We start from the raw sequence: 24,076 nt of genomic DNA on the forward strand, positions 1-24,076 counted from the left end.
ATGAAGCAGAGCATGGAGAGAAGAAAAAGAGAAACAAGAATGAGCCACACATTAATATAGCAATGTCAACACAACAAATGCATTTCTTCCAAGTGTTAAAACACATAAAGCACATGCAGGATGCAAGAACTGGGCCCACTTTCCTGAGTTTTAGACTTCAGACTAGTTCTACATTTAAAGTTTTCTTTGGTATCAGGCATCCTGACACATTTCTGTAATCCTGGCACTCAGGAGGCTGAGGCAGAAAGATCCCAAAGTTGGTATCAATCAATAGCAAGTTGGTATCAATCAATAGCAAGACTCTTGACAGAGAAAACAGTATCTCAAGGGCAAAAAACAAAGGAAATCTTCAGAAAGAAATGTCAACTTGACATTTCTTCCTCCTATTACTGAAAATACTTTATCAAGCACATAGCATGATACTAAAATTTTATTAAATTATGCTGAAAATGGTTGGAGACCAAATTTGGAAAATAGCTAATAATGAAAAGTGTCATAGATTAAAAATAGGAGACATATAAGTATTTTAGGCATGATGTACTACAAAACAGTAAAAATGGCATTTATTTATATGTATTTCACTATTTTATCATAGGAGAAAACAGGTTTATACACTCTTCTGTTCTTACACATAAGACATAATTTTAAGCAGGACCTTCTTTAGTTTTATTTCTTTAAAGGATTTTTTCAAGTGGGGGTAGTTTTAGTGTAAGAGAAATGAACTAAAACAGGCATTAGTATCTGCTTCAAAGAATAAAAAGGACTTCCTAGCTGAGTTTTCTCTATACAACCTGACTTTGACCCTAACAACTTCAATATACCAGCAGTCAACTGTGTTGGCTGGCCTCAAGCCTGTCATGGGAAGTTAACAGCTTCAGCAGCTGCAGCAGGTACTCAGCCAACACTAACCCTCGGCTGATGTACACAAACTGTCACTGCCAGAAACTTTCAGATTGTTATGCATTGTAATCACCTCCAGGACCCACCTGCAAAAATCCATCACATAGGACGTACTTACAAACACTAAAAATTGGAGGAGGGCTTAACAAACACATCTTGTGAACTCTCTCATGTGACATTGGCTTAAATTCTTTTTATTTCACTCTCAAGTATAAAAGATAATACTACTCCTTGTTTTATAGCTACAGAAACTCTTGTTTAGAGATGACACTGGTCTTACATTAAACTATAACATATACTAATTATACTCACTGTCTTAATTCCCTGGAAGAGAGTCTAGAATATTCTACTAAAATTAAGACAAGCAACTAATTAATATATGGTCAGCTGAGAAGTTTGTTCTCAATCTCAACTGATTTTTTCAAATGAGAAGAATTTCAAGAGTGGTTAAAGTTTTAATGGTTTGAAATATATTTATATCACATTATGCACATGGTTAAACAACATGATAAATACTTGGACCAAATACTATGAAAAATTTAAGGCAGTGATCATCACAATTGTTCAATACTATACTACAGATCTCAACCAAAATATTCATTTGGATTTCTCTACAAATAATTCAACTGTCCTAACACAGGTAATGTGAGAGGACTGTAATGCTGGAATGTAGTTTAGAGTAAAGAATTGCTAATATGGGTCTTGAATTTCACAAATTGTAATGTTGAGTTCTGCTACACCAGAAGTTATTTATTTTTTATTCAGAATCTTTAGCACAAAATATTTGTGCTAACTATGGTGGATCAAAATACCATGCTCTCATTTCAGCAAAATTAGAAAATGTCTGCAGGTGGGAATACATCTCACAACCCTAGCATTTAAAAATGGCTTGTTATATGTTCCTTAGATCCCTGAATACTTCTCATGAGATCAATGTGCCACTTATCCTTTGGCTTGATAATAAATCTGAAATTACTATCATGGGAGCTAACCATTGATTAATATATTACAGTAATTTTCAATGATTCTATAATCCTTAGTGACACTAAGTTTACATTTAATTTGAAAATCAATGCTTTGGACAGGTATTCTTTTGGCTTGAAATGGAAATCATATATAAAACTCCACATAGGCAAAGTATCTTATTTATTGTTATGTTCATCACTGTTCCACTGTTTTGGGATCTTGTAAAAATACAAAACACAGAAGGACATATTCCTGTGCATATCACATGCATGCTTTAGTCTCAGACCATGCAAAGGTTTACATGCTTGCAAATGTGGTGGCTTTGGTCAGCATTTGGGCACCCGGTGTGTTCACAGGACACTCACATTGTTCGATCGCAGAGACACACGGCCTCCACAGCGTGCACAAAACTTGGTGCGACAATAGGAGCAGAGATGGCCACATCCATCAGCGAACTTTGTCTTATGACAGATTCCACATGTCGGGGCATCGTCTTTGTGCTCGCCCTGGTAACGTCTTGCTTCCTCTCCAATTTTTCTCACTTGCTCCTTATAGCTTTCAAACTGTTGATGCAATCTCCTGGGCAAAAGAGACAAGAGAATAAACTAAGTAAATGAAGGAAGACAGAAAAGTCAACCATTTTTCCTAAAGAAAAATAAAATTGAGGTGTTTGAGAAAAAGCAGCACATGCAAATCTACTTTCCCCACCAAGCTCAAAACATAAGCAATCTACATACCCTGATCTTCCCTGGTCTTGATCAAGAGCACCTACTTTTACAACTCTGTTTTGCATCAACCACGACTGCTAAGGTAAGTCCTTCCCCATAAGAACATTTACAGTAAGATTCAAATTCCTCAATACATCAGTTCAAGTCCTTCAATCGTAAATTGCTGTAAGCATATGTATTGGAACAAAACTCTCCAAACTACAGTGTCTTCCACATTAAGGATTTCTCTACACTTTAAATGAGAACAAAGAGTGTTGCACTAAGCCAAGTCAACAGTGTTGGGCTGTCTCACCAGGAGACAATTGGGAAATGGCTGATCAAAGTCATCTGTGTGTTTGAGCTAATGGACAGGATGTGAGTGCCCCCTAAAACACAGAATGCACAGATGACATTGTTAATTCTGGCAGTTCATGCTACACTCCACATAAGGTAATTGTGAGAGCTGCACTCCCCAATCATAGAAGGTGGTGAGTCAGGTCCATGTTCAGTATTGCTTCTGTATTGAGAGTTGGTTATGCTATGTGTTTTTTTTTTAAACCACTAACAGCTCTTGATCAGAACTTGAATCATTACTTTCTTCTTTGCCAACTGATACTTTTTCTATTTAATCCATACTTAAAGCAAATGTGTATAAACCCCCACATAACATAGTTAAATACTAATTTGACACCATTCCCTATTGAAAAGCCAGATAATTTTGTTTTATAAAAGAATAATGTATGTGGCCTTTTACTTAATGAATGCACAAATACCTAGTCGATTAATTGATGAATTGTTTGATACATCAACTATTTTACACTTTACCATCAATTTAAGTTCAAGTTAGTAGGAAACAACCAGGGAAGACCATCATTTCAATAGATGCATGCAAAGTAGCCCTGGGAGTCTTATACTTTCTATTAAATGAGATGACTGTCAGGGATGGAAGAAAAGAAATAACCCCAATCAAATAAACAGAAATAAACTCTAAGAATAAGAAGAATCAAGAACAAACATTTATCTAGTCCCTAAGTCAGATCTTTACTGTTAGGGCCATTAAGTCAAATCAACTAAGGAATCAAAAGTATTTCAGAAGTCAGGCTAAAGAAGAATTTTCTTATTAATTTATTCTATAACATAGAGTATGATTTAGTATGGTGTCAGTAAACTTTTCAACAAAAGGTCAGATAGTAAATATTTTAGTTTTATGAGGAATATAGCATTTGTTGTAACTACCCACACACACTCTTCTGACAGGGAAGTAGCCATAGATAGAATGTAAACAAATGAATGTGGATACAGTCTATTAAATCTTTTATTTATAAAAAGACGGACAGCAAGCTACAGTTTGCTAGTGGTCCAGTCTCTCAATTCTTCATTTAGGATTTGTGTTATGGTAAGATATAAAGGTTTCCACACCAAATAATCTTGGCATTTTAAAATTTAAACACGGGAACTCTACATTTTGTTGGGACCAATCCAAAGGGACTCTATCTCTGGATTATAGCTTTTCACTCCATTTTTAGTATATGTGTGTATGGTTCTTGAGATTCAATCCAGGGCCTTGTGAATACTAAATACACACTCTAAAACTGAAACACACATCAAGCCCTCAAAGGAAATTTTCGTACAATATGCAACATAGGAGGCTCTGGATGTTTAGATAAAAACCCTTTTCTACTGCAATATGTGGAATTCCATGGGTTCACTCATAAATCACTTCATATTTCTTAATAGTGCTTCATTACTATTTCTGTATATGATACCAGTCTCCAACCAAATAGTAAATATAAGAGATGTACAATTCAGCAAATAATGAAGACATATACCTTCTTGATAATAGCCAATATGCATTTTATATATGTGTGTATACATAATTAAATATAGCTACAATTTTCTTTGTCCATTCTGAGGGGAAACACATGTAATTTATAAGTGAGTTCATACTGAAGACAAAATATCTGCAAAAAAAAATATCCCCTCACCTACTTGCATATAATCATAATAGTACTGGCAAAAATGCTTATAACATAACTTAAAATGTATGTTGAAACAGTAAATAAAGTGTGAAAAATCCGTGAAAAATAAAATAAAATAGAAATAATATTTGACAAGGTAACATAACTCAAATACAGAGATCTATCTAGGAACAGGCACTGAGACTCGGTGACCAACAACTTCAGTTGTAATTGTTATACAGTGAAAGCAAATGCTTTAGTTAGGCAGACAACAGAAACACTTGAAATAAAATGTATAATATCCAACTCAGTGGTGGAAAAATATGAAATTAGAAAAAAAGACAAAAGATTTAACTTCAAAATGAAAACACAGAACTACAGAGAAAGAAGGGTTAGTAACTGTAGCAGGAGGTAACAGAGATAATGAACTCATTAGGAATCCTAAGTAGAATGCAGTGTACCATGAGTATCAGACAAAAATGTCCATGTCGGATTGTTAAAATTCTAGTTAAATGAGGCTTAGAAAAGACAGACTTAAGATAGACTCAAGCATAACATGACTTGTGATTTCTAATGAGGTGGGTTATTTCCATTAAACACAAAGATGGACAGAATGTTTGAAATAACAGGAAAGAGATATTTCATGGAAAGAATAAAAAAAGAAAAACCTGAATAAATAAAATACACTATAATATTTAATTTAAAAGGCATTACTAAGCCAGGCAGTGTTGTGTTTGCTTTTACTCCTTTGGGGGGCCTGCCACGCAGCTCCCAAATAAATTGCACACAGAGCCTTATTGTTAATTATAAATGCTCAGCCTTACCTTGGCTTGTTTCTTGCCAGCCTTTCTTAACTTAAATTATCCCATCTGTCTTTTGTCTCTGGGCTTTTACCTTTTTCTATTTCTGCATACCTTTCTTTCTTACTCTGCTGCTGGTTGTGTAGCTGGGTAGCTGGCCCCTGATGTCCTCCCTTCCTTGTTCCTGCTCCTTCTTCTCCCAGTCACAGGTATGTATCTCCTTCTGTTTATTCTCTCTGCCTGCCAGCCCCACCTATCCTTTCTCCTGCCTCACTATTGGCCATTCAGCTCTTTATTAGACCACCGTGTGTTTTAGGTGGGCAAAGTAACACAACTTCACAGAGTTAACCAAATGCAACATAAACAAAAGTAACACACCTTAAAATATTCTACAACAAGGCAGAGGGGTTCATTCACAGCTATGCTCTCTATATGCTGAAGGATGAAGCAGGAAGACTGAGTTTAAGGCCAGCCTCTGCTATAAGGCAAGACCTCATCTCAATAAAACAACCACACACACACACACACACACACACACACACACACACACACACTCCTAATGACAATAAAAATAAGCTACTATTTAAAAGCATGAAATTGATGGTTTACATAACAATTTTGAACTTAATAAAATACAAAGAACAGAGAAACTCATCTTCAAAGTTTTACACCTTTTCTTGTAATTGACAAGTAGATAAAAACACATCATGATAGAGGATGTTTTAAGATAAATATATGGTTTAACCTAATGGACAACTATACATAAACATATACACATATGATATGTGTGCACATGGGTGGTATCACACAGATACATGTGTAAATTTCTCCATCAAGCACATTAAACCAGCTATATAGGACTGATATTGAGTCTCCCTCTGTTTTCACTCTCACATTGTTTGAATTCAAATGAAGCTCAAAGTATGTAGAATGTTCTGTACCTCAAGATATTCGAGATATTTTGTTTAAAGCTGAGGGGAAATTAGTTCATGATATTTGTTCTCTCATTCTTTCTCCATATATATGTCTGTGTTTGTGTGTGTAGGTATACATACATATATGTATACATGTGTGTGTGTTGTGATTGTGTGTGTGAAACATTCCATATTAAAAAGGAAAAGATTCTTTCTAACTCATCAAATACCACTGAATAGAAAATGAGCTCAATAAAATTGCAGAGGTGAATGCATTTAATAACATTGACATGTGCAAACGAACGGATCATCCATTTAATTAGTTTTCAGAAGGAATTACATACATTTAATTCTACAATAATGTGAAATAGACAGCACCATTTCCATTTTACTGACAGGAAAACTAACATCTGTCTTTGACTTTACTTTGATTTTCTAAATTCACCTTCTTAAGAAAGAACGATTCAACTTGCAACTTAAAGCATTTCTGGAATCATGGAAGTGTGAATTTACCAAGCAATGTAAACATTTGGTGAAGTTTAACTGAAATACAAGAACAAACTCTGATGATGGAAAGGCAAAAACAATGCTGAACATCCCATTCCAAGAAACTTCAGATTCTCAGTAATTCTTTCATTACACTATAATTGCTGATTCTTCAGGGTACTTTCGTTACAATCTCATTCCATAGCATTTTCCCTCAACCTCCCTTTTTACCAAACTTACTTTGAGATACTGTTTTCTTTGCAAAACTACAACCCTAGTCTTACGGTTTGAGATCCTAGGGTCCACCATCGTAAATACTTTTGCGTCTTATACTGTGTGGTCTCTTAGATCATGACAGTAAGCAAATATTATTAGCTCTTGCATTAGTGGACACACACAGCTGTTTCAGTAGAGAGAGGAGATTTTTTTTCCATTGATCTGTGAGGTCAAGGTCTCTAAAGTCTTAGTTTCTCCATTGGAGCAGTGAGAGTAGTTCCAAGGAAGACAACCACCAGGATGCAGTTTCTTTTCCAAGAGAGGATACATAAAGGATCAGGATATCTCTTTCCCACATCCTTCCCACAAAAGCACAGAAGACCATTCAGACGGCAATAGTTGTGTTTTATTAAGGCCTTCTGTTCACTGGCCCTAGGCTGCCCGTATCCATTTTCACTTATCTCATATGCATTACAGCAATGGTTTCAGAATAGGGCCACATTCATAGAAGTGTTGTAAACATCCGAGAAGGGAATAGAATGAGAGGGGAGAGATCATGACATTTCTCTGGCTGAAAATTTCTTAAACCTTCAAATTGATTTCTTCTGACATTTCCTCCTTTAGTTGTAGGTAAATCCCTTATTCAGTACTGAAACAGCAACGTAGGTCCCCATCAAGCTCACTGATTTTCTATTATCAAAGGAAACCAAGAAAGAAAGGAAAGAGGATAGATGTATGTAAGAGAGGGAAATGATTCATTTTGCTCATGCCCTCAAAACTGCTCCATAACCTGTAATACTCTCACAAATTGGTCTCTTAAAACAACCTTAATGACCTTCCTCAATACAAACTCCTTTTAGAATGTTCTCACATCTCATAGTGTCAAGACACTATCTTTAAAATGAAATTGATATCTGGGACCAAAATACTGGTAGTGAAACCATCAATAGCACACACTTCTTTTTTGCATCTGATGCTTTAATACTTAAATCCATTTTTAATATGTGACAGTGTTCTACCATGAATAAGTGAAAATACATATTTCATTATATAGTATTACTGTAAATGAGCCAGCAACTATAAAATCTTCTGTGAAATTTACTTCTAGCCTTTAATTTTGGATTGACATATTGTTATTGATTAGCAAGGTTGACAAAAATCACAGATTTCAATTATATATTCAGAAAATGAAGTACTATAAAAAATAATATTGTAATTTAGATTTTTCTGTATTCATATCATTTTTGTCACTATTTAATATCATTGAGCTATTTCCATAAGTGCATTCAATTCAAGAAACTCTGGGGGTTGGGGATTTAGCTCAGTGGTAGAGTGTTTGCCTAGCAAGCACAAGGCCCTGGGTTCGACCCTCAGCTAAAAACCAAAACAAAACAAAACAAAAAGAAACTCTGTGATTCCAGGGATACAGAGATCAGCTCAGTAATTAATGATTTATATTTTAAAGGAAATAAAAAGTGTGTACTATAAGACACCATAGTAAAACGGTGAACAAAGGATATGAATGCAATGCAGAGAAGTCTCTGGAAGTAGCATGGGTCTTCACAAATGCAATTCTCTTTTGTGTTGCCCACTCTCCATCCCCAAAGAAACCAGAAGCTAGAAGACTACTTCGTCTTTTTCATGTCTTGGCTTTACAAAATCTAGGCACACAGAAATGGGTTGTATGAGAGGAGGGATGGGTGAGTGCTACTTTCCCAAGCCCCAGCTGGCAGACATAGAAGGAAACTGATAGTTTGCCCTAAGACAAAGGGAGGAATGGAGCTTAGGGAATCTACATGCACCAGATCATGTTTGGGATGTGTGCAGAATGCTGAATGAGTGTGAGTCCTGAAAAAAATAGGCATAGCCTGTGTTTCCTTCCTCAATTGAAGAAACACACACACACACACACACACACACACACACACACACACACACACACAGAGAGAGAGAGAGAGAGAGAGAGAGAGAGAGAGAGAGAGAGAGAGAGAGAGAGAGAGAGACAGAGAGAGACAGAGAGAGACAGAGAGAGACAGAGAGAGACAGAGAGAGAGAGAGAGAGAGAGAGAGATTATTGTGTATTACTTTTACCATATGGGCAAGTGGACACTATCAAGAGCCCATGAAGTTAAAGATACAGAGATTAAAGACAAGAGAAATCTTCTAAGATTATCACACTAATTAAGAGCTCCCCAAAACCGTAGCAGATGCCCAGCAGGTGAGACATGGCAATGATTAAGATACAGTGTCTTGCTTGACTGATAGTTTGGACGCATGCTATTTAAAATGAGAGCATTATACCTTTTGTTGAAAGTAAATTCATAATTTCTTTTTTTGTTTTGTTTTCTTCAAGGAGTTTACAGTCTACTTGGGAAATGTAGTAGTACCTGTGATACATATGTTAACAGCATTTCATTTCATTAACATAATTGAACAACTACGTTTTAACCATAAATATTGAACACTGCCTTCATGGAAAGAAGTTTAAAAATTCAAATGTATATGTGTGTAACATATGTGTGTATATGTGTGTAACATATATGTGATAGCTGACAGCCCCACGTGCATGAATTTAAATGTATTGTTTAAATCATTTAATACTTCAACAATTCACAGATGATATTATTAATGTTTACTCGGGCATTTCTTTTCTGGTTCTGGAAGTCCAGCAGGGCTTTGTGTATGTCAGATAGTGAATTACATCCAAAACTTGTTAATTATTTTAAAGTTACTATAGTTAAAAAACTATTTTTCATCCTATATATATTTCATGGCTTCTCTGTAGTCTAAAAGGATTGTTTTTTGCTTAATGTAAGTGTCCAGCAGATGGCACTACTGGCTTTCATTTTTCACATTTGGTGTTCAGTTATTTAAATCAACTTTCTTAAAAACAGCTAATGTCTTAGAGAAAATTAGTAAGATCAGCAGGGGTGTAACTTATTAGAAAAATGTGTATTCAGAGGTGACTGTAAAAGAACACGAGGTATTTATAAAATCTTGCAATTTCTGCTCTTGTAAGCAGGATTTTCCTTCTATGTAAACTTCATACAAACCTGCATCTAGGTGCAGACACACACCCATCACACACATATATATAGTCCCATGAATATGCACGCACGCACATAAATGTGGTGTACTGCGGGGCCTACTGTGTGTTTTTTTACTGTCAGTGTATTTTCATTTCATCTCTTAGTCCTCCACTTAGCACTGTTAAGATGTAGTTCAGCCAACCTGTGTCCCACAGCGCTCTGAAAGCACTGAGAGGTGACCCAGGGCAAGCCAGAGCCCAACCGGTGATTAGTTATTAGTGTTTTATTGTCTGTTACTTCAGCAAAGCATTTATTTTTCATTCCGATTTCAATTTATCATAGGAGGCCACTCCTGAGTAAGCATTAAATGGAGATATCTCAGGACACGGAGCCTCATTCACATGCCTTTAAATGTTTGTTCCCTTCTCTTTCCCTATGATTTGTCCCCATGCTCCAGAATGCAGTGGGGCTTGGCAGGTTTCTGGGATAGGTCTTAGAAACACTGCTTCTGGATGATGGCATGCCACTGGTAGACATAACTGGGCTCAAACACAGAAAACCCACCATGAGAAGGGGAGCTGTTTAGAATTTTGATAAAACAGATTTTCTCACTTTCAGTACAACTCAAGAGAAAAAATATGTAAAAAAGGAGAAACCATCACACAAATAATTAATAAGAAATGAGGTTTTAAAAATTATGATGTTAAATTTTAATAAAATAATCATAATAAGGGGCTGGAGAGATGGCTCAGTGGTTAAGAGTGGTTAGAGGACCCAGCACCCACATGGCAGCTCAGAACGATTTGTACTAGCCACTTAGGGGACCAGGCAAGAATGTGGTGCACTTGGCATACATGCAAGTAAAACTCACACACACACACACACACACACACACACACATTTAAAATAATAATAGTAAAAGTACTGTTGGTATCATCTGTATGATAAATGGATTAAAGGACACATAACAGGCCAGGTGGCGGTGGCGCATGCCTTTAATCCCAGCACTCAGGAGGAAGAGCCAGGCAGATCTCTGTGAGTTCGAGGCCCACCTGGTCTACAGAGCAAGATCCAGGACAGGCTCCAAAACTACACAGAGAAACTCTGTCTCAAAAAAAAAAAAAAACACATAGCAAGCAAGCTCCATATACCGGCACTTTAGTGGTGGTGTCCCAGATATGATCAAGATCAAGTATTGAGCTATCAGTTCAGGCCTGCATCTCCTGCATGGCCAAGCACAACCTTGCCTTTGCTGAATTCTTAACTACTTATACTAAGCCTGCTGTGGTGTAGTAAGAAAGAAAATTAATAAACCAATTACACAATTGGACACTTTTGGAAAAGACTATGTCTAACTTTTTTATCTTAAGTGTAAGGCTGGCCTTCTTGGAAACAAATCTGCATTATCTTTTTCTTAGTTTTTATGAACATGAAGAATAATTTAAACCTATTTTTCAATTTCTCCATGTATGGGTTTTTGATAATAATAGCAACTAGGAAGAATCACTAGGAAGTTAGTTGAGATAATCAATGTTAAGTGCTTAGCACGATGTCCAGAACATGGGAAAGCTCAGTACATATGGGCTATTATTATGCATAGACATGGATAATACATGAGGGATGAAAGCACTTTGCTTTTACGTTTCTGAATACACTTAGCTGAGAATTTTGGGAAGCAGCTATGACTGGCAGAGTTTCTTGGTATATGGGTATAAGTATGAGTGACTTAGATAATTGATCAATAGACCACCAGTAAAGGTTAGAAAGGGCATTTCATCAGGTGAATGTTAGTCTGAAAGACAAACCCACCAGATTAAGTTGTCCTGCTGAAAGCCTGGGAGATGCAGGGAATGGGAGAAAACAAAAATACTTTCTAAAAAATTTATTGTCATTTTTTATGGTTATTGCTATTACACAATAGCTAAAGCTAATACACACAATGAAGTTACAGGGGCATTGAATAATTACTCAGTCCTCAGTCAAATACCGGTTGCTATGAAATGCATGAAAATAAAGAATGTAAAATCAGAACCTATAGTTTGTTCTGTTTTAGTAACATGTTAATAGATTGAAATATATAAATAAGATTGAAATATATAAATAAGGAGGGGAGGAGGAAGAGGAAGAGATTCCTGTAACTTCTGCAGAGCCACACACAGAATAGATCTTGTCTTCTAAAAATTCTGGATGGAGTAACTAAATTTGAAAATTACTACTATATCAAACATGTGTTGCCTTCAGTTTGAATGCATTTACACATGTTAAGTTCATTCTTCTTCTTAGGTAGTTAAGCAAGTTTGTTCATTTTCTCTTCTTTTTATGATAAATGATTAGCTACAACAAGGTGGCTGCAAGGAGCTTCCAGTGATAGTTGACAAAATAATAAGTAACTTTTTTTTTTCATTAGTAGACCAGAATAAATTCATTTAAAACAGCAGCAGTCCTGTGAAGCTCTTTAAGTCACGTTCTTTCCGAGGAGCAACAGAGCCACACAGGATAAGATACAAATGGTGATGTTTTTACTTGCAGGGTGTTTGATGACCCTGAATTCCAAGACCCCTTCTTCTACTGGTGAAGTTCATATTTGCAGATTCCAGCTACAGACACTCATTCAGTCACCTACATCATTCCAGACTGGTCTATGCAGAGGCTCTACCTCACCCAGTTTTCTCTAAAGGTTAATGATGAAGCCAGAGCCATCTTATTCTGGGCATAGGAAGGAAACGTGTTACCCGTGTCTCACTCCAAAGAAGTGAGTACATCAGGCTTTAAGACATCACTACTTCATGTGTAAAATGATCATTATATCCCTGCCAATGTTTGGGGTTACCAGGAGAAGTAAAATAGCAATACACACAATGAAGTTACAGGGGCATTGAATAATTACTAAGTCCTCACTCAAATACCAGTTGCTATGAAATTCATGAAGAATAATGAACATAAAATCAGAACCTATAGTTTGTCCCATTTTAGTAACATGTTAATAGATTGAAATACATAACTAAGACTAGGGAATAAATTATCTAAATTGACTCAAAATTTTAAAAGCAGCTTCTTCAAATATCCTACGTTTAGAGCCTAAATTAAATATCAGAGGAATAAGAAATTTATTCTTAAAAAGGCTTCCTCTTTTTCATCATTAAAGCAGAGAAATACAAACTCCCTAGATTTCCCCTGCACAGTGTACTGAATTAGTCAGCCATCATTAGGTACAGTATTTTCTCAGGCATTCTGGAGTACATTTCAAGACAAGTGACAAGATGTAATTTCCTTCCCATTATATTTGCTAATGGTGACATCTGTTTTCATCCTTTAATTAAGACATACTGTTAATATGCATATAAGACCAGCTATCATATAAATAATGTAACAGGTGTTGTAAATAACTTGAGTTATTATATACTTGTGAAAGGAAATGATAAACCAAGTATTTCAAATGTTACTACAAGTGTTGAAGCCAAATTTCCAAAGAATGTTACAGCTTTTAATTTCCTCATATGTATACATAATTTACACCTGTATCGTGTGACCTAGAAAACGCACTGCTCTTTAATCAACTCCAGACAATCTCTCCTAGCCTTCCAGCCATACCTAGGAATAATCAGTCTATTTTTAAAAGTTGCCATGTTACATTATATTTAGATACCAAGAATGTGTCATGCCCAGCTTTTATTATCCACACAAAGCTAGGAATATTCCATTTTTGCTTTTCAAACTATTGCACTTATACAGGAACTTTAAGTGATATCAAGTTATTTTGAATACAGACTGCTTTTAATTCAGTAGACTACATCAACAAGTCTGGACAGAAAATGTTCCACTTTCTGTCACTGTAATGATCCAATTACAAGAAGCATGATCAAACTTGAAATCAACAAAGGAATTAATTTTTCAGCAGTTAGTAAAAAAATAAACACTGCAATATTTTACTTATAAGCAATGCCCCATATGATAGAACTCCTGCTCATTTTCTTTAGTACTTGGTTATTGCCCACTGTCAAATTAACCTTAAAACATGGGTCCCACCCCATCTTTCTGAATAAAGCTTAAAACTGAATTAAAAGCTATTCAGTAGAGTGACCAGGAATATACTCTGACAAGGAGAAATCTACTTATCCTTCATCTTCCAAAGTTTGACTGACTTTTTCCCCTTTTAGGATTAAATGAAGTAGCATAGTGAAATTATTCTCCCTATGCAGAGTAAATAGGATAGCTTGCTCTCAGCTGATCCTTCTAAATGCTAAGCAACTTTATTGTTTCTCCAGGAATACATTATAAAACATAAATGGAGTAAGTAGTTAGGAAAGGCATCACTCCATCAGGAAAACTTGAGCAAAGACTTGAAGTAGACAAGGAAGCCAGTAGTAAAGGGCATGGAAGCAAAGGGAATGGGGAGAGTGGATGCTGAGGTGGGAACAGGAGGGTAGGACCAGGTAAGAACAAAGGGGAAGAGGGAGACAGGGATTACAAATCTTACAGCCAAACACAGGGCACTGTCCCTTACTCTGGGTGACCAGGAGGAATCTGAATGCAAAAAAATTGATGAGTGGGCTCCTATGTCCACTGGATTCCAGTACTATATAACTTATTCTTCCTTCCTTCCTTCCTTCCTTCCTTCCTTCCTTCCTTCCTTCCTTCCTTCCTTCCTACCTTCCTACCTACCTACCTACCTATCTATCTACCTACCTACCTATCTACCTATCTTATTTATTGAAATGAAAATAGAATCACATGATTATCCCCATCCTTTTCCCCCTTCACTCGCCCTAATGTACCCTCCCTTGCTTTCTCTCAAATTGATGTCTTCTTTTCCTTTAGCTATCATTTTACATACACACACACATACACACATATCATACACATACATACATATTCCTAAGTATGTAAGTGCAATCTGCTTAATTCACACAATGCTATTTGAATGTGTAAGATTCCAGAGCTGCCGCTTGGTAGTGAGTAACCAATGTGGGGTGCTGGTCTTTTCCCCAGGGAAGGTGAGTTCCCCCTTTCTCATCATTCCTTAGCTGCTTGTAATTTTTGCCTAAGGTTACGTGACTAACGAGGTCATGAATCTTGGAAAAGAACCTACAACCACCCCTTTACTAAACCAACATAATTCTTAATCATATTCTAAATTTTTATCCTTATACCCACAGAGAAGTGGAGCTCTCATTCACTGTCTAATCAATTTTTCTTTGCAACAGATAGCGACCATTACGGAAAACTACAAACAACCCAAATACCATGAGATCAAGTCCCCAAGAAACTTTAGAGAAGCTACACCTATCAAGTCTCAATAACATGGCTGCCTAAACAAAAACCTGTACAAGGAAGATACAAATAGGCATGCTATCATGGGAGGTATAAAGCCTACATGTCCTAAGGGAGGAGAGGAATAAAATTACAGATGGCAGTCATGAGGTCTCTGAGCATCTAGGTGAGAAAAGATGTGGGAAACCATCCAGCTCGTCTTCCTCCACTCACCTGGCTCTTTGGATCTTACACAGCCCAAGCAGATAGGCAAATTTTTATGTTCACGACTATTGTGGACTTTTGAAGCTTCATTCCGAGGTTGCATTTACCATTTGCTGTCCTGCTTCCTTCCTCAGTACCAAAGCAACCACAGTCTACTACACCCGCTAAGGCTTCCTCAGGTACCATGACAGAGAATATCATCTCTATCATAAGGGAATGCAGAAATGATGACATCTTATATTAGAGGAAAACAGGACCACTTGGCACATATTAAACTTCTAAAGCTTGGCAATAACCATAATATAAAGGTATGCCTGTATCAGTGAAGTTCCAGGAGTTTCTTTTATTTATATGTGCTAGGTTAATACTAAGCAGACACCATAAACATGCACTAATCCCATATATGACTAACATCAATACTGTTTCTACAATTGCCAAACCCATTTGGCACAACTTTTGAATCCATGATCCAATGAAAGTAGAAATACTAGTTCTTTGAATGCAGATTCTATGAGGAAACATGACAACATCTCTTGTAATTCTGTATGGCAGTTTTAAAATGAGTGCTGACTTCAGGAAACAGAGACAATAGAGCATTCTGAATTTGAGGCCAGCTGGGCCTGCAAATGGGGATTCAAGCCAAGTCAGGTTCCACAGCAGGACCTCATCTGGGAACACAAAAACAGAAACATTTGAAAGTGTATCATCTACCCAAGTAGAGTATTTTTTTTCTATTTGTTTTGTAATAGATTATGTCTTCCCTTAAGTGGGCATACAAACTGAAATTATCATATTCAGACGAAGTCAACTCTCAAAGACACTAAATGCCCTAAAAGATGCAGTATTTGGTATGTGTGTGTGTGTGTGTGTGTGTGTGTGTGTGTGTGTGTGTGTGTATGTGTATAATTGGATACATGTTATTGCAGAGCCTCATGTCTTGATTTGAATGTAAACTTTCATAATCAAGTGCTATAAATACAGCTTTGGAAGGAGTGATAAATTATTAGACATCGAAGAGATGTTCCTGAGATGAACACAGCCTTCTTCTCTTTTGGATAATTTCTCTGTTTTGTCTGGTTTAATTTTGCTTTTGTCTCCCTTAAATTTAGAAGAAAGTCCCCACTTAATGTATGAAGCAGGTCGTTGACTTCAGATAGGTCTGCCATCACGATCTGTCTCAACTTCTTATCTATAGGAGTGCTGGTATATCTGAACAAATACCTGCCACATCTTACTAGGGGAGCCCAGGTCTCGGTGGGTAGCATCAGAGACAGGCAGAGCCCCTACACAGTGGGTGCTGGGCATCACTGTTTCATCTAGTGCCAGGCCAACTTAGCAAGAATATCTTTTCATGATGAAAGGTTGATCTGTAATAGGGATGATAGATGCCGTCCCAAGAACTGAGTCTTAGAAGAAAGAAAGAAGAGCAGGCTTGGTGTGACTACATATAAAGAGAGAAGCAACATTTCTTATTAATTACGCACATCTAAAACCTGGTGTGTTCAGTATGTCTCCTGCCTAAAAATAATTTAAGCAGTCTGGCTTGGAGCACCACTGATTTGTCAGGGTGTGCATCCTGCTGGTCACCTTTCTAGATTATCTGTGTGAAGACACTTTACAGGCTGCTCTAACCACACCATCTGAGCATTACCAACTGATCAGATTGCAGTGTTCATTTAGAAATGCCCTCAGCTCTAGGGGAGGGTGCATGAATTATTACAGCTTTCATAAACAGATTTCCTCCAAAACACGAGTCTCTGCAGTTTGCTTTAGCGTTTGATTGTCATCATAGTAAACAGATCAGCAAAGGCAGGAGGCAAGGTGGAAATGTCTTGTGAAAATTCCACGTAACTCGGTTATCATCTAAGTGAAGCCATCCTTTTCTGATCATTCCAGAATGGCTGCCCAGAGGAGAAGTAGTTCATCAAAGCTCATGGTCACCATTGCCTTGCATAAGGACATTCCCACCAAACAAAAGGCAAGGTTTTCTTTAATTTGTTTTATATCTAAAACAATATTTTTGTTGACTATTTGGAAATTCACAGAATGCACCCAGATCACATTCACTTCCCAGTCATCCCAGGTCTACCCCCTCACTCTTGTGACCTCCTTCCCCCCAAAATAAAGAAAAATAAATACCAAGTCAATTCTGTGCATTTTGTGTTAACCATGTACCACTGGAGCATGGTTAAACTCCCAATAGTCAGTCCCTTAAATAAAACTGAGTCCTTTCCCACCCTGCTCACCCAATATAGACTTCCACATGGTTCCTTGAGATAGCACAGACCATGGAAGTCCAGATGACCTCCAGCATCAGTATGGACTACAGGCTTCAGTATAGTCTACAATGGCAGTACATCAACATGGCCTTTGGCTGCAGCAAGTACCAGGGACACCATCATGGCTCTTGACAACAGCACAGGCCATGGACATCAACATGGCTTCAGACGTCAACATGGGCTACAGACACCAACATGGCCCCTGGTGGCAGCACAGTAGGATTTTAACGAAGGTTGTCAGTAGTTGGGTAGGTATCATGAGAAAATGCTTATTCTCTCTGAGATTTATTTCTATCCTCTATAAACTGAAAATTGTAACTGTTACCACTTAGGAACACAGAAAACACTGGTGCACCATATGCCATATATTGGATACTTAATAAATCTTAGTTTCCTTTCACCAGTTTCCTCTTTCAGAAGAATATGGGTTCTTCCTATAAAACAGGACAGTGAAATACCATATTAAAGTGGAAGACCTGACTTTGAGTCATGGATTTGTATCTCACACTATGAAGCCTTTTGGCACCTCTACATCAAATTCCTCTATTTTTATAAAAGGGATAGAGCTAGGCCACTTAGAGCTATCACTTATTAATTCATAAAATCAATAAATAATGACTGAACATCTACAACATGCCAAGTAGTTACATAAACACAAAATGGAGTTCTTTGTTCATAGGAAAATTTGTATTCAACTACAATTGGCAAGTGCTTAGGCGTGTTTAAGGAAAGCGTGTAACAGAGAAAGATCAGATAGTTCCCAGAGCCTCAGAGCTTTGAGACACACAGAAAAAAAAAAATGAAAGCCAGTCCCTGACAAAGGCAGGCAAGCCTATATAGATAATATAATGGGGAATACTGTAGTACATGGTGGAATCCTGAAGACAAGGAATAGATGTGCTTTTGCCTGCCTTAGGAATAGAATTCCTGGCAGACAGAGGGTGACGACAAAGCCTGGGCAGAATAAAGCTTGGGGAAAGGCAGAAAGGATGGAGAGGGGAGGAAATGAAGGTGACATCACAGACAAACAATGTCAGGAAGTCTTGAGTATCGTGGAGACTTTTGATTTCTCTCTAAGTGTGTTAGAAGCTCACCACAGGGTTTTGAGTGACAAACTGCAATGATGAAGTTATGAGCTAAAAAAAAATCCATCTGTTGTGTGGGGGAACAGTCTACCAGTTAAGTAGACCAGGAGAGATAGGAGCTACAGATTCTTTGAAAGAATGCTTTAGGTAAAAGGAATTTCCAATTGTTGATATATTTAGCCATTGCCCCCAGTGAAAAGAATTATTATAGCCCATCTCTGGAGCATACTTTAGCTCTAAACAGTATTAGTTCTGCAACATTAAGCAAGTTATTCTAACTCGTTAAACTCTGATGTTATGGACTGTTATGTTTGTCCCTCCCAAAAGCTGTATGCTGAAGCCTTAATCTCCAATGTTACGGTGCTTGGAGGCAGAGCATTTGGGTAGTAATTAGGTTTAGAGAATGTCATATGAGCATCCTCCCTACCTTGGTGGGATGAGTATCATATAGCACAAAGAGAAACCAGGATTCTGTTTCTCCACTATGTGAATGCATGATAAGAAGCTGATGAGCTCTCTCCAAGCTACAAACAGAATTATCACCAGGGAACAAAGCTGGTGGTCTCCTTGTTCTTACAGATTCTGGTAGCTTCCAGAACTAGGAAACAGATGGTAATTTGTTACAGAAGCATTGAGATAATGCCCTGAATCTCATCAGTGAAATAGGAGTGATATCACTATTACTGTAGATTTAAATGAAACAAGCTAAGTGACAGGCTTAGTACAGTGTTAACAGGTGTGTTCAACTTGCAGCCTGTAAGTCACATGTACCCCAGGATAGTTATGAGTGTGACATAATACATTTGTACACCAAAACCTCAAGTCACAATATTATCAGGTTGTTCTCTCTTGGTTTAATTAAATGATGAATTAATAAACAGGCCATATACTCACAAGAAACTCATACAAGTCATTATAAAAACATATCTTACTGACATAATATTAAAGAATAAGCAAAATTAATTTGTATTTTCCAAAACCATTGCTTATTTCTTTCTTTCTTGGAATGAAAAGTCTCAATTTCCCATTCCCCTTCTCCTGTTTGTGTGGATACTTTAAAAGTCTATTCTAAAAGAATAGACATCATGGTAGAATTCTGAAAAATATTTTTGATGTGGAGTAATTTTTACATTCCTAGAGACATAAGAGAGAACAATGCATTAAGAAAAATATGGAACATGGTTTTTATTTTATGAGTTAAAGCAACTTCATGAATATAGCAATACTCATAGATTCACAGAGTTAATAGAATAGCAAACCATACTCCAGATAAGTCAAGAGCTCCACAGGAGCAAAATTGAATACACTCAGGCTACTCCCTAACTAGCAGAATAGGGGGTTCTGTGTGACTGATAGGGAGAGACACTCTTTTCAGAAGGTCATTTGATCTGGACACCATCACTAACGTGCTTTCTTGGTGAAATTAAATATGGGAATTTTTTTTAACAGTGAGAAGCAATCAGATGCTCAGTCTTAAATTTCAGATGGAAGAAAAATAGTTGAAAACTCAGTCTCATATGTGGTTTGCAGTTCAAAATCCATCACTTGGCATGAGATGTATTTTTATCTCTGTGAGGCTTTTTGGCTTGTAATTTGAATTCATCTTGGTAGAAAATTTGTGTTGCATTCAGTGTTTTTCTCTTTATTCCACTAGCAATGAATCTTGGTTTTAACCTTCAAGTATTTGTTGTGATTTCGTTGAGATAAGTGCCTGGCTCTGGGAAGGACATGATTTGCATTTTATTTGTATGAAGAACCAATACTGATTCACATTACAGGAGACATTTAGAGTGACAAGAGCAGGGACACAAAAGGATGAGATTTCCAGTTTAAATTATGCAGGTGCTAAGACACAAAAACAAAACACACAGAAACTGGAATGGGTGACAAAAAACGTAAACGCAGATCTAGAAAGCAGCCCAAGTTTAGAGAGGCACTGCAGAACACTTCCTGGCATTTTCTATACAGACAGGACTCTTAAATACCCTTTGGAAAACCCCAAAAGATATTTGCATCTTGATTTGGCCCTCCTTAAGTGTTCAGACTACAACTGCTGCCTTATGCCTCCATGAGGTAACAAGTAGTAACAACAACAAAACTGCATTTGGCTTCTCATCTGATCAGTAAGAGTTCTTCGTCTATTTTACACAGTGGGTAAAGCAACGTATATGTAGAGTATTTGTTGAATGGATGAAGATAAGCCAAGAAATTTCCAGTCATTCATTTTTCTGAGGAATTGCTCAGAAATTGAGCTACTGCACAAGGGTGTTGACATTGATTTTCCCATTATTGGACCAGGAGTTCCTTCAGGGCAGGAGCCCCATTTTTCATCTCTGTAACCCCTTTGTACCTTGCTTCAGGTTGTGTCTTTGACAGCACATCTTCCCTAAGTGCTGCATAAATACTGGATGAGAGTTGCTCATGCGAGCGTTTCTTTTCTCTCCATCATTTGTACTGGTGTCTACTCTCCTGATACTTGCTCACATCGTTCTCATTATTAGGAACCCCTTTGCCTTATCCTTACCCTCAAATTTAAGTCACTCTTTAAAGCTCTATGTAGAGCCTATGGTCTTCCCATAACCACTGATACCATCTTCTCCCTGATGACAAAATTTGAGCTTACACATCATTCACCCTGGTGTTTTATGTGTTGATGTATTGTATGCAAACTTCCTTTGCCCTTCTCAGAAAGTGTCTCTTTGCATCCTTCACCTTTAGACTAAAAACAGTACTCTGCAAATAGCTGATACTAAATATTAAAATGTATGCACAACTGGATGAAATTTCTCTCAATTACATGCAATAGTGAGAGAGATGTATTTATATCAACAACACCCTCACTAAAGTTGTGTTTCAGTGTTCAGATGGCTTCCTGGAAGTTAGTTATAAGGATATCTTTTAAGGCACACAATTCCCCTATTTACAGTCATTATTGTGGGCATTTTTATACCAAGTCTAGTGTCCCTGTGCTCTCCATCTCTATAAATGGCTTTAACCTTTTGGCTCATTTAGAATAAACGGAATCTTTTGTCCACATGACATTCATCTAAATAGCTGAAAACTGTTCCATACTGTGTCCCCTCCAAATCTTCTTTTCCTTCAGGCTAAGTCATTTGTCATTTGGCATGATTTCATATCCCTAAAAATGCTTCAGTATCTATTCCATGGGAAAGTAGGACATTCTGCACTGGAATACATTATTAATTTATTCTTACTATTCCACATTCTATATACCATATTTCTGTTCAGCACTCTAGATCACATTAGTTTTTGTTACTCAAAATCATACAATGGACATATACTTGAACTTACTATCCACTAAATCCTTTATGTCATTTTTTCAGATTTCTAAAAACTAGCTTGCTCACAATTGCATGACTATCTTCTTTGGATCACCATGTACAGCGGTGTTATTTTACCTGCCAAACATCTTATCTTTCCAGATACTGCCCACCTCTTCATACGGACAAGACTGTGCATAATGACCAGGAAAACTCCAGTCACATGTTAGCGATACTCTGTTGTGAAAACACAGTGAGTATTTCCTTGGTACAGGGAAACAGAAATTTTCCTGTTAAGGGTGACCTTACAATGTTTTAAGGTTTGCAGGCCATTAATTCTCCCTCCTAATTATCTGCCATTGTAACAGGAAAGCAGCTACTTTAAAACAAAACAAAAGAGGCAGCTCTGTCCCCATAAACTCACTTGAACACAATGAAATTTAAAAAAAAATGCATGTAACTTTCATTATAAAAGGTGTTATCCTACTCTTGATTTTCTTCAAGTGTTTCAAAATATAAAAGTCATCCATGCCTCGGATTTGGCCCACGAGCCACAATGTGCTAACTCCCAGTCATTACCAGTGTTGTGAACTCTGTCAGAGGTCCTCAGTGTACACTAAGAAACCAACCTCATTCTCAACCCTTTCACAATCATGCCTTAGCAGGGAAATTGACTAAGAAATGTTAAAATATAAATGCTGAGTACTAACCCCCCCAAAAACTAGTTCAGTGGTTCAGATGTCTCATAAATGTTAATCTTTTGGATGGTTCTTACCTACAGCACAAATTCTAGAACTGGATATTTTTGGTAACAACAACAACAAAACAAAATCTACATTTCTTTCAAAGAACGCCTTCACTGTTTTTATAATTAAACACTGGGAACATGATGATGAGTAAGAAGTATGCTTGCTCTAATGCACTTTTCCATGGAGTGTATCATGGTGAAATAGATTTTTAAGAATATCTTCCCCTCAATCAACTCTAAGCCCTAGAGCTAATACCCTATCATCCACAATAAAAGATAAAAATGTCAATCAGCATAAAATTAAAAATAATCATGCAGGGTTGTGGTGGCACACACCCTTAATCCCAACACTGGGGAGATTCTATGTGAGTTCCAGGCCAGCCTGGTCTACAGAGAGTTCTAGGACAGCCAAGGCTACACAGAGAAACCCTGTATCAGAAAAAAAAAATCAAAACAAAATAATTATCAGTATTCTGCATGCATATCTGTATGTCTACCTTGTCTGAACACAAACAAATGACACCAAAGTAAACCAACCCTGAATCAAAAACAGAAGCAAGAATGTTTGGATTCTAAATCTGAGGATGCTGTTTTCAACTCTATGCTTCAATTTACTCTGCTCAGCACTAAAATTCATGTGGCTGGTGCCATGCTCAAAGACACTGTGAAAATAAAGTCACATCTCTTCTGAACATCAGGAAGAATGACAGTTTTGAGCTGCAATGTGCCAACTATAGAATAGGCTATGTTAATATGTATAGATGGGGAACATTGGCTTTTATTAGAAAGCAATAAAAGCAACCACACATTTCTGAGAAAGGCTGGTATGTATCTTTCATTTTGTCCTTACCACAGCACTAATCTGCAAAGTGTCCCCAGGGAGTGACAACCCAATCTTTATTACAGGAATGGTTTAGTTGGTCCCTACACACTACAAGAACAAACTAGGAAAACTTGCCAGAGTCAGAGTATCCAAGATCCTGGACTGTATAGGACGTTCACCTGCCTTTCCCCTTTATAATGTCATCCAAGAAGCTGTAGCTATTCCAAATACATCCTTCACAGTACTATTAAGAACAGCAAGAACTCAAGATGACCCGTGAACCTGTTAGAAGAGCAAAATCTGCAGCATGGAAATCAAGTCCAGCTTCACATTTCCCCTATAACTCGGTGCAACATTAAATCAGGCTTCTACTATGGCACGTCAATATTGCATTTAAATCCCCAGCTGT

General features: G+C 37.1%; 1 protein-coding gene across 30 annotated transcripts in view; it reads right to left on the reverse strand.

Moving 5' to 3' along the window:
- Positions 1-24,076, reverse strand: part of Rims1 (regulating synaptic membrane exocytosis 1) — a 499,782-nt gene that overhangs the window by 279,649 nt on the left and 196,057 nt on the right. For all 30 annotated transcript variants that reach the window (XM_036167469.1, XM_036167450.1, XM_036167430.1 and 27 more), the window contains one exon: positions 2,232-2,445. In XM_036167469.1, coding sequence (XP_036023362.1) covers positions 2,232-2,445 — 214 coding nt within the window. The remainder of the gene's footprint in view (positions 1-2,231; positions 2,446-24,076) is intronic.

This window comes from Onychomys torridus, chromosome 18 (genome assembly GCF_903995425.1).
Source record: "Onychomys torridus chromosome 18, mOncTor1.1, whole genome shotgun sequence".
In the NCBI taxonomy this organism is placed as follows: Eukaryota; Metazoa; Chordata; class Mammalia; order Rodentia; family Cricetidae; genus Onychomys; species Onychomys torridus.